The sequence below is a fragment of the Grampus griseus genome (assembly GCF_964374135.1).
Source record: "Grampus griseus genome assembly, chromosome: 14".
Taxonomy (NCBI): domain Eukaryota; kingdom Metazoa; phylum Chordata; class Mammalia; order Artiodactyla; family Delphinidae; genus Grampus; species Grampus griseus.
Window position 1 is genome coordinate 63,429,166 of NC_139008.1, and position 12,349 is coordinate 63,441,514.

The following is a 12,349-nucleotide window of genomic DNA, read 5'->3' on the forward strand; positions in this document are numbered from 1 at the left end:
AGTTTTACTTCTTCTTTTCCAATCTGGATTCCTTTTATCTCTTTTTCTTCTCTGATTGCCATGGCTAGGACTTCCAAAATTATGCTGAATAAAAGTGTCTTGGGGCTTCCCTGGTGGCGCAGTGGTTGAGAGTCCGCCTGCCGGCGCAGGGGACACAGGTTCATGCCCCAGTCTGGGAAGATCCCACATGCTGCGGAGCAGCTGGGCCCGTGAGCCATGGCCGCTGAGCCTGCGCGTCCGGAGCCTGTGCTCCGCAATGGGAGAGGTCACAACAGTGAGAGGCCCGCGTACCGCAAAAAAAAAAAAAAAAAAAAAAAGTGTCTTGTTCCTTGGGGTTCCCTGGTGGCGCAGTGGTTGAGAGTCCGCCTGCCGATGCAGGGGACACGGGTTCGTGCCCCGGTCTGGGAAGATCCCACATGCCGCCAAGCGGCTGGGCCCATGATCCACGGCCGCTGAGCCTGTGCGTCCGGAGCCTGTGCTCCACAACGGAAGAGGCCACAACAGTGAGAGGCTCGCGTACCACAAAAAAAAAAAAAAAAAAAAAAAAGTGTCTTGTTCCTGATCTTAGAGGAAATGCTTTCAGCTTTTCACCCTTAAGTATGATGTTAGCTGTGGGTTTGTCATATATAGCCTTTATTATGTTGTTAGGTTCCCTCTATGCCCACTTTCTGGAGAGCTTTTATCACAAATGGGTGTAGAATTTTGTCAAAAGCTTTTTCTGCATCTACTGAAATGATCACATGGTTTGTACTCTTCAGTTTCTTTTTTTTTTTTTTTGCGGTACGCGGGCCTCTCACTGTGGGCCTCTCACTCAACCACTGCGCCACCAGGGAGGCCCCTACTCTTCAGTTTCTTAATGTGGTATATCACACTGATTTGTGGATATTGAAAAAAATCCTTACATCCCTGGGATAAATCCCACTTGATCATGGTATATGATCCTTTCAATGTACTGTTGGATTTAGTTTGCTAGTATTTTGTTGAGGATTTTTGCGTCTATGTTCATCAGTGATATTGGCCTGTAATTTTCTTTTTGTGGTATCTTTGGTTTTGGAATCAGGGTGATGGTGGCCTCACAAAATGAGTTTGGGAGTGTTCCTTCCTCTGCAATTTTTTGGAATAGTTTCGGAAGGATAAAAAGGATAAGTGTTAACTCTTCTCTAAATGTTTGACAGAATTTGCCTGTGAAGCCAGCTGGTCCTGGATCTTTGTTTGTTGGAAGTTTGGGGGGTGGGTTTGTCTGTCTGTCTATCTATCTATCTATCTATTTATTTATTGCTGTGTTGGGTCTTCGTTGTTGTGTGCAGGCTTTCTCCAGTTGTGGCAAGCAGGGGCTACTCTTCGTTGCAGTGTGCAGGCTTCTCATTGCAGTGCCCTCTCCCGTTGTGGAGCACAGGCTCTAGGCACATGGGCTTCAGCAGTTGTGGCACATGGGCTCAGCAGCTGTGGCCCACAGGCTCTAGAGCACAGGCTCAGTAGATGTGGCACACGGGCTTAGTTGCTCCAGGGCATGTGGGATCTTCCCGGACCAGGGCTCAAACCTCCATCCCCTGCTTTGGCATGTGGATTCTTAACCACTGTGCCACCAGGGAAGTCCCTTGTTGGAAGCTTTTTAATCACAGTTTCAATTTCAGTACTTGCAATTGGTCTGTTCATATTTTACTTCTTCCTGGTTCAGACTTGGAAGATTTTACCTTTCTAAGAACTCATCCATTTCTTCTAGGTTGTCCATTTTATTGCCATATAGTTGCTTGTAGTAGTCTCTTATGATCCTTTGTATTTCTGTGGTATCAGTTGTAACTTCTTCATTTTCATTTCTTTTTTTTTGGCTGTGCCACATGGCATATGGAATCTTAGGGATCTTAGTTCCCCAACCAGGAACAAACCCTTGCTCCCTGCAGTGGAATCATGGAGTCCTAACCACCGGATTGCCAGGGAATTCCCCCATTTCTGATTTTATTTATTTGAGCCCTTTCCCTTATATTCTTATATATAAGCCAAAGGTTTATCAATTTTGTTTATCTTTTCAAAGAACCAGGTTTAGTTTATCTTTTCTGTTGTTTTCTTCATCTCTATTTCATTTATTTCTGCTCTGATCTTTAAGATTTCTTTCCTTCTACTAACTATGGGTTTTGTTTGTTCTCCTTTCTCTAGTTGCTTCTGATGTAAGGTTAGGTGGTTTGAGGTTTTTCTTGTCTCCTAAGGTAAGATTATATTGCTATAAACTTCCCTCTTAGGGACTTCCCTGGTGCCGCAGTGGTTAGGACTCTGCGCTCCCAATGCTGGGGGCCCGGGTTCGATCCCTGGTCAGGGAACTAGATCCCACACACATGCCACAACTACGAGTTCACATGCCACAACTAAGGAGCCCGCGTGCTCCAACTAAGGAGCCAGTGAACCGCAACTAAGGAGCCCACCTGCCGCAACTAAGCCCCGGCACAACGAAATAAAAATAAATAAATAATTTTAAATAAATAAATAAACTTCCCTCTTAGAACTGCTTTTGCTGTGTCCCAAAAGTTTTAGATCGTCATGTTTTCATTTTCATTTGTATCTAGGAATTTTTTGATTTCCTCTTTGATTTCTTCAGCAATCCATTTTTTAGCCTCCATGTGTTTGTGTTTTTTACAGTTTTTTACTTGTAGTTGATTTCTAATCTCACAATGTCGTGGCTAGAAAAGATGCTTGATATGACTTCAGTTTTCTTAAATTTCCCATGGTTTGCATGACTCAGCATGCGATCTATCATGAAGAATGTTTCAGTACCTCATCCAAACATATACTTTTGAAGTTAAACACAATGTTCCAACACACTTTAATTTATTTAAGTATCCCAACAATCCAATAAGGTGAGTACTATTAACTCCATGTTACAGATGAGAAAACTGCAGCCCAGAGAACCTCCACACTATCCTGTCCCATCCAAATGAAAGTATTGGTACAGAACACAAGTTACAATAATTAGAAATTTGTAAAACAATGTAGACATTGTCAACAAATCTAAACTAAAAGACTTACAGAGTAATTTTATTCGGAGGAAGGGAAAAGAGAAAGGGGAGTAAGGGTTATGATAACAAGAAAGGAATTACCTCTAAGTACACATTTTTAAAAATATCAATTGCTCCCAAATCAGAACTAATTTAGACTATAACTTTGCCAGCTAATGAGCAGGAACGAGGTTTCTCTCATGTGTTCAGAAACACAAAGACTATAGAAAAGGAATCCCTTTAGTACCTGAGGCCACAAGCTAATCCACACCTCTGAGTATATCTAGCAAGACCAAGATATTAAAAAATCGGAAAGAAGAGAAAGAGAGAAAGGAAGAGGAGCAAAAGAAGCGAGAAAGGTGACACAATGTACTACCACAGGTGTTGCCTGTATCTGACCAAGAAGACTGGGGTCACTGGTAGAGTAATGTGCTCAGCAAAATATGTTTCTTAAATGTACCTGGGATAGACTCTCTGATATGATGAATTAATTCCACATAAGCTTCTCTTGAATATCTGCAATAAAGAACAAAAAGAAAATGCTTAGATGAACCAATCTTCTTTAAATGAATGCTATAAGAAGATAGCACTATGAACTAATCACATGTAATTACTTCTCATTCACATAGGACAGTACAAGAGTAAGTATCCAGAAGAGTCCTTTTGATCCAAATCCTGTACTATAACCTAATCCAAAGCCTATAAAATTTTAATTCAAGAACATAAATTACTCTAAATAGATGTTTTTATTTAACTAAGAAATGAAGACAAATTAACATTTAATATCTCTAAAACTCTTTGCCAATGTGGAATACAAGGAAATTACTAGTTCCATACAGCTTGCCATTTGTCACATGATCCTTTCAGTCTTATCTTTGCTATACTTACTATTCCCAAAGTGAGTGAATACATGGAGCTATATTTAAATTCTAAGACCTAAAAACCTTTAATGTTAAAAGCTAAAGGATTAAAATCTCAGCGTGCCACCCAGTAGGTGCTTAATAAAACACATGCTAAACAAATGAAATGAGTGATCTAGTCCTCAGTCTATACTTATAGAATGAACAGAAGCAAGTTATAATGTCCATGGGTTTACTCATGTAATAAATATTTAGTGAGCAGCTACTGTGTGCCACACACTACACCAGGTTCTTAGACACTGCTTGGTCCTTAAGGAAACATGGAAAGGTATGGGATGCCCCCCCCCCGCAAGCAAGTCTGACCCCCTCCGCATGGCCTCCAATACACGGCTGCTTCCACTCTGGGCTGGTAGGTGGATCTGTTTACAGATATTGTCCCTCTCGTGAATCAGCTGCAGAACCTGATCAAATAGAACACATTAAAGGTCATCAAAGTCACACCAAAGAATCTTGCGGAAAGGAATACCACCCCCCACTGTTTCTCCACCAAGGTTAATTTTTGAGAATTAAGAGGCTGACTAAACCAAACACATAAATTACCGAAAATCTTTACTTTTGCTCAACCCACGTTCTGTCTGTCCCAGACATTTCACCTGATAGCACCTCTGCTTTCAAGGAGTGAAGAAAGTAAGCAGAGGTCAGATTCAAGCCATGGGGCTATACAGGGGTAGTGCCAACAGAGGCCAGAAAGGAAAAACAGCATTTGTTTCATCCAGCTTACAAACTAATTAGCCACTTCTAAAGATATCATCAAGAAACTAAAACTAGGGCTTCCCTGGTGGCGCAGTGGTTGAGAGTCCGCCTGCCGATGCAGGGGACACGGGTTCGTGCCCCAGTCCGGGAAGATCCCACATGCCACGGAGCAGCTGGGCCCATGAGCCATGGCCGCTGAGCCTGCGCGTCTGGAGCCCGTGCTCCGCAACGGGAGAGGCCATGACAGTGAGAGGCCCGCGCACCGCAAAAAAAAAAACTAAAACTAGGAGAAAATACCTGAAAAAAAATACTGACAAATGATTTGTATCAAGAATACATAAAGAACTTTCACAACTCAATAAGACAAATAACACAGAGGGGAAAAAGTAGGGGTGGGGCCAAAAGACAGACATTTCACCAACACAAAAAACCTTCCAAAAAAAGGTTCCACACATGAGCTACATACTACATGCCAAGCACATTGCCGAGTACGTTCTACCTGTTATATCTACTTCCCAATAACCCAAAGCAGGAAGTGATTATTAACCATCTTACAAACAAAGATGACAAGTTGAAAAGGTCACCCCTACTGGTAAAGCAGTGGAAGAGCCAGGACTGAACTCAGCTCTGAGGCCAAAGTCTAGACTGTTTCACACTGCATCACACTGCCCCCCACCTGTCCTTCCCACAACATCCTGTAATAAAATCTCTCTCTGCACAGCCCTCATGGTCCCACTGGTGGTCTTAGTATCAGTCCTTTACTTGCCCCCACCTTGGGAGACTTCAAATCTTTCCAAAGGATGGGTAGATTCAGAGGGCAATATATAGTAATACACCACAGGATCCCCTGATCCTCTGACGACGGATGCCTCTGCTGCATGCTACTGGCTGCAGCCTTTGGCATGCTTAAGGATACTGATGTCAGTTCGACACACTAAACTCTCAATACTCACCTCATCAGGAAAGTCCTTGGGGTGGGGAGAGGTGAAACGAATCCTCATTTCAGGATCTATTCTGGAGACCTGATCCAGAAGGTAAGCAAAACGGAGGCCCCCTTGCTTGGCTTTATAGTTGGTAGAAAAGCCACGGCTAAGGTTGGTGGACACTGCATTGTTGAACTGGACCTCTGAAGTGTCCCGAAAACTATTAACATTCTGACCAAGGAGTGTCACTTCTTTCAGCCCCTGAAAAAGGGAAAATAAATATACTGGAAGCGATTTTAAAACATGTTTGGCAGCTTCATACCAAATCTCTAAGTAAAATTAGCTAAACCTACCAAGAGCCATCCATAAATGTACTCTGTCTTTAACCCAATAATTTCATGCTTGGGCACCTTGTCTGAAGAAATGAACTTCAGAATAAAACCTTATGTAAAAAATCTTCAAAGCATTTTTTAGAATAGCAAAAAAGCTGGATTCAAGCCCCATGTTCAATAACAATGGTTAATTTATAACACCCAAAATCAAGTTATGACACCATTCTGTCCACTGAATGTTATATAACCATCACCTATGAAGTATTCTTGCCAAAAACATTTAGTCTAAATCCCATCAAGCTTTTACACCTAACTTCCAGTTTACCAGAATTCAGGGCAATATTTTAAATGACAACATGAGGAAGCAATCAGCCAAACCCAGACATGTCTAATGCATCATTTAAGACACACAACAAAAAAGTGAAAGGACTGTTTTAGATTAAGGGAGTTTGAAGAAATATTACAATACAATCAAACAAAACTGTACAAATCTTGATGGGATCTTGGTTTGAAAACAGAACAGTAACAAGATATTTTTGGATAAATTAATAAATTTTGAATATGGGCTGTGTGTTAGAGAATATTAGTTAATTGTTAAATTTCCTACAAATGATAATGGTATTATGGTTATGAAGGGGAAAATTCTTTATTCTGAGAAAATACATACTGACGGATGCAGGGCAAAGTGGCCTGATGACTACCACTTACTTTCAAATGGTTCAAAAAAATATATTTATATATCTACAGAGATCGGCAGATAAAGGACATATGACAAAATGTTAATAATCATGTTTATTAGACTAGTCTTTCAACCTGTCTGTTTGAAAATTTGCATTGTAAAAGTTCAGAAAGAAGAATAATGGTTTCTATAAAGACTATTTTTTATAATTTTATTTTGACATAACTTCAAACTTATAGAAAAATTGCAATGGTGTAAAAAACTACCAGGACTTCCCTGGTGGTCCAGTGGTTAAGAATCCGCCTTCCAATGCTAGGGAAGCAGGTTCAATCCCGGGTCAGGGAATTAAGATGCCACATGCTGTGGGGCAACTAAGCCCGCGCTGCAGCTCCTGAGCTCGCGCACTCTGGAGCCCACGCACCACAACTGGAGAGCCCACATGCCATAACTACTGAGCCCAAGTGCTCTGGAGCCCGCGTGCCACAACTAGAGAGAAACCCGCACACTGCAACAAAGAGCCCATGCGCCACAATGAAAAGATCCCACATGCCACATCTAAGACCCAACACAGCCAAATAAATAAATAAATTATTTATTTATTTTTAATTAAAAAAAAAAAACTCCCATATACTATTTGCCCAGATTCAATAACTGTTAACACTGTGTCCTATTTCTTTATTATTCACATTCACACCTCATGTATATACTTTGTCTCTCTACACACACACGCAAGCACACATTTTTCTAAGTCTTCTGAGAATAAGTTGCAAACATCATACTCTTTTACTTCTAAATATTTCAGCATATAGGAATATTTTCTTATATAATAGTAGTCACAGGACAATTATCAAAATCAGAAATAATGATAATATATCTAATCCACATTCCATAAGCCAAATTTTCACCAACTGTCCTATGTCCTTTATAAGTTTCTTCTTAATCTTTATTCAGCAACAGCATGTCTAGAAGTTTATCTTATGGATATAACTGTGAAGATGGACAAAGATTAATGCATAGAGATGTACTTCTACACAGCACTGTTTTAACAGAGGAAGAACTGAAAGCAAATTGAAAGCTGCTGTCCTACAAGTAAATCATAGTGCATCCATACCAAGGAAGGCCACACAACTACAAAAATAAATTAAAAGCTGTTAATGACATGAGAAAATGTTCACACTATCACAGACAGGATACAACCTTGCTTAGGCAATGACATCACAATCACATTAAAATATATAATTTTTTTTTTTTTTTTTTGCAGTACGTGAGCCTCTCACTGCTCTGGCCTCTCCTGTTGCGGAGCACAGGCTCCGGACGCGCAGGCTCAGCGGCCATGGCTCACGGGCCCAGCCGCTCCGCGGCAATGTGGGATCTTCCCGGACAGGGGTACGAACCCGTGTCCCCTGCATTGGCAGGCGGACTCTCAACCACTGCGCCACCAGGGAAGCCCACATATGTAATTTTTTTAAACATTTTTTCCCCCTGATTAGAATCCCACTCCAGGACCATGCAATGCATTTAACTGTCAAAACCCGAGTCTCCATAAACACTATTTATTTTTACAAGTTGTGACATCATGTTAGCTTAAAAAAACAGGGTATACTAAATGAAGCATGGATCCTGGACTGGATCCAGAAAGAAGACATTAGTGGGGAAACTGGCAAAATCAGAATAAAGTCTGAAGTTAGTTAACAATAATATACCAATGCTAATCTTTTAGTTGTAAGAAATGTACCAAAGTTAAGTGAGATGTTAACATTAGAGGTAACTATCTTTGCAACTTTTCTTACAGAAAAGTTTGAAGTTATTCCAAACCAGAAATTTTTTTAAAAAGATAATGAGATATAAAACTAAGTAAAACACACACATATAAAGAGATGTAATGACCAAATGCAAAATGTTATGGGACAATTGGGAAATTTTGAATATGCGTGGACTAAAATGAAAAGATATTTAGCATTTTTTGTTAATCCTCTTAGAGGAATTAATGGTATTGAAAATATCCTTATTTTTTTTTAGGGATGCACAATCACTTAAGGGTGAAATGTCATGCTGTACTCTGAGATACTTAATAACAAAAAAAATAAAGTAAATATAGCAAAATGTAACAATTATTAAATTTCAGGGACTTCCCGGGCAGTCCAGTGGGTGGGACTCCACGCTTCCACTGCAGGGGACACAGGTTCAATCCCTGGTCAGGGAACTAAGATCCCACATGCTGCGGGGCAACTAAGCCCACGCGCTGCAACAAAAGATCCTGCATCCCACAACGAAGGTCCCAAGTGCCACAACTAAGACCCGATGCAGCCAAATTAATTAATTAATTTTTAAAAACACACACACAATGCAGAATCTTAATTTTTCATAAGTCAGTGTCTTTGAATTCACTAAGATTCAGTTTAATATTATTAAGTTCCTTCTTTTATATGCATATACCCTAGAAAAGTTAGGGGGTTTTTGTCATCACCTCAGTCTATTTAAACAGAATATCTCCATACCAAAGGAGTGAGTTTTGGTACTATTGGGGAGCTGGAAGGGGAGAGGAAGGAGACCACTTTAGACCACTTTGGATAGCACTGGGTGAGGTAACGTATGAAGAATACTCACAGTGCCTGTAAGCAGCCAGAGACCGAATCAGGGAACTGAGAATCTGGGGATGGGAGAAGAGAACGTGCCCGAATGCACAAACAAAGGCAAACTGTTGACTTAGAACTGGAGCAGGGGCTAGCTTCCCATGGTTCCTAAGCCAAGCAAGTAAGAAAACACAGAGACTCAAGTGGAAGAAAAGCTCTGTATTCCCACCTATTGTCCTCTTTTGCAGGGCTGGAAAATTAGGGCCTAGGGTTAGGGAGAGACCTCAAGGGCTGAGGGACCAGCTCCCAATAGGAGGAAGGCAGGAGATATCTCCCCTCTGGCCTCTGATCTGATTCACTACCCTCACCTAACCTCTGTCCCTCAACCAGTGAGCTGGCTCAGTGATAAAATGAACAAGAGATTTGGGAATAGCCTAGAATACAAAGACAGACTAATAAATCATTCTCTGAAAACTCACTAAGTGCCAGTAACAACTGTCCTTCCAGTAACAGTCCTTCCAATAACCTAGCAAAGAAGGTATCTACCCTCTTTTCATAGATGGGGAAACTATGTTTTGAAGAAGATAGTTAAGTGACCTATGCCAGGGCATCAAGCCAGAGAATGGTGGAGCCAGAATTCACAATCATCTGACTCATGCCCTCTCCATTCTACTGTGCTGCAGCCCAAGCAAACCTCTCAGTGGATCTGCCTATAATTCCTGGGCAGCAAACCCAAGATGTATACCCAGGTATTTCCTTCTGGCCAGGTATGGTTCTAAACTTGTACAGCTTAGAGATAGCACAGGCTGCAAAACTAGAAAGGTTGTCCTCATCCTCCCACAAACACGCTCAGAGTAAGAAGGGCTGGAGAATTTTTCACCTGCTCAGAAAGCTTCCTCACTTCCTCTAGAATGGAGGCAACAGGCCGACTCCTCTCCCGGCCACGTGTGAAAGGAACAATGCAGTAGCTGCACATGTTGTCACAGCCTCGCATGATAGACCTGGGGAGGAAAGCACCAGAACTTAGTAACAGGAGCAGGATGGCCTGGTCCAACCCAAGGAGCAGCTCCCTTGGCATTATCCTTTGGCTCTGAATTCTCTTGGCAACAGGCTCACACTGGACCAATCGGAGATCTAAGACGCAATAAAGCAGACATTTTTTATCTTTAAAAACTATTATGGGGAGTTCCCTGGTGGCCTAGTGGTTAGGATTCCAGGCTTTCACTGCCGTGGCCTGGGTTCGATCCCTGGTCGGGGAAATGAGATCCCACAAGTTGCAAAACACGGCCAAAAAAAAATAAAATTATTATGTGTTAATCACAGGATATAAACCAAACTGTAACTGGTGGATGCAGTGGTTACCCTAAGGGACCGCAGTGGTGAACGAACGGGTTGCAGATGTACCACACTTTCTACTGTTTATATTTACATATTTTTGAACTCTTTAAATCTAGACCAGAAAAAAATAAATACTATAAAGAGTGTATTAGGGGGCTTCCCTGGTGGCACAGTGGTTGAGTCTGCCTGCCGATGCAGGGGACAGGGGTTCGTGCCCCGGTCCGGGAAGATCCCACATGCCGTGGAGCAGCTAGGCCCGTGAGCCATGGCCACTGAGCCTGCGCGTCCGGAGCCTGTGCTCCGCAACAGGAGAGACCACAACAGTGAGAGGCCCGCGTACCACAAAAAAAAAAAAAAAAAAAAAAGAGTGTATTAGGAATGGAGACCTTGGATTTAAAACACAAGGTTCTGCATCTCTCACTCATTCCTGATCCAAATGCTAAGTATCTAAGTTACATCACCCTCTTTCATTGCGTCATGTATATGAAAGCCTAAATTTATCTTAAGGAAATAATGATGGATAGATGTATAGTAAAGATGTTGACTGAAGGACTGTTAAATAAATGTTAGCTATTAATTTTTATAAAGCATTCCAACAACAGAGTATTGGACAGCAATTAAAATGGGAGGGTGGCAAACTTTTTCCGTAAAAAACCAGATGGTAAATATTTGAGGTTTTGCAGACTATACAGTAGAGACTCATCCTCCTCACAACTACTCAATTCTGATATTGTAGTGGCAAAAGCAGCCACAGATAATATATAAACAAATGGGTATGGCTGTATTACAATAAAACTTTATTTACAAAAATAGGCTATAAGCCTATTTGCCAATCTGTTAGAGAAAATTTCATGACATAACAAATGTACATTATTTTAAATATGAAAAGGTTATAAAACCAAGTACACCAAGAGCCAATTTTTATAAATAAATATACACAAAGCATACACATACAAACGCAGAAGAAAGAACAGAGTGATACACACCAAACTGATAATAGTGTTTATCATTAGCAGGTAGGAGTATAGGTAATTCTTACTCTCTTCTTTATGTTTTTCTATCTTTCCACATATTCTTCAACAAACATGAACTATTTTGTCATCAGATCTTCTTTTTTTAACTTAAAAGATCAGAGGAGGGGAATAAAAGATCCTGAAAGCCCTAGATATTTTAAGTGAAAAAAATAATAAGAGTATAGAAGGGAGGGTAGGAAAGATTCCATATTATATACATGAATGCATGTGCAAAGAATACCTCTGAAAGGATTATATAAGAAACTCCTAACATGGCTGCCTCTGAGAAGGAGCCTAGGAGACTGAGGATGACAGGTGTGAGGGAGTCTTACTATACCATCTTTTGTCTTCAGTTTTTTGTACTATGTGCATTAATTTTTTTAATGTAATAAAATTAACATGTTATTTTAAAAGTAAGAAAGGAGAAGCTGACTCCCCATCTCTTGGTCAGTGACTCACACAAAAGCAGAAGTGGCACTGGGGCTCATCTGGACTGGCAAGACATCAGCATAGGTCTCATCCATAGAGAGCAGAACATTGGCAGCTTGCTGGCCTGACTCGGCAACAGCAAGCAGCCGAGGAAGGTCCCTGTAGGCATCTGGACCAGCCAAAATATCCACCGTTTTCTCTCTGTTGAGGATCTCCTCCTTCAATCTCTCAGCCATGCAGCCTGGGAGGGAAAAGAAGTAAGCTAAGACCTGTTCCCAAATTCATCTCGTCTCACTTCTTTTTAGTACACATTCTCTCCGGCTGGATCAGAGACCAGGTCACAGAAACTTCTCTAAGAGTTTAGCAGCATCCCTCAAATTTGCCCAACACTTCTATACCTCTGGAACCTGCATATTCCTATATAAGAAAACCACAGGAAAACAGCTCTATAGCAATTCAATT

At 41.1% G+C, this 12,349-nt stretch overlaps 1 protein-coding gene across 4 annotated transcripts in view; it reads right to left on the bottom strand.

The window, feature by feature from the left end:
- CDK5RAP1 (CDK5RAP1 mitochondrial tRNA methylthiotransferase) overlaps positions 1 to 12,349 on the bottom strand; it is a 64,263-nt gene that overhangs the window by 42,565 nt on the left and 9,349 nt on the right. For all 4 annotated transcript variants that reach the window (XR_014297675.1, XM_082669974.1, XM_082669975.1 and 1 more), the window contains 5 exons: positions 11,918 to 12,128; positions 9,988 to 10,108; positions 5,554 to 5,784; positions 4,211 to 4,308; positions 3,448 to 3,503 (listed from right to left, as the gene is read on the bottom strand). Coding sequence is in view for 3 of the 4 variants with exons in the window: in XM_082669974.1 (XP_082526100.1) it covers positions 3,448 to 3,503; positions 4,211 to 4,308; positions 5,554 to 5,784; positions 9,988 to 10,108; positions 11,918 to 12,128 (717 nt within the window). In the remaining variant the exon portion in view is untranslated. The remainder of the gene's footprint in view (positions 1 to 3,447; positions 3,504 to 4,210; positions 4,309 to 5,553; positions 5,785 to 9,987; positions 10,109 to 11,917; positions 12,129 to 12,349) is intronic.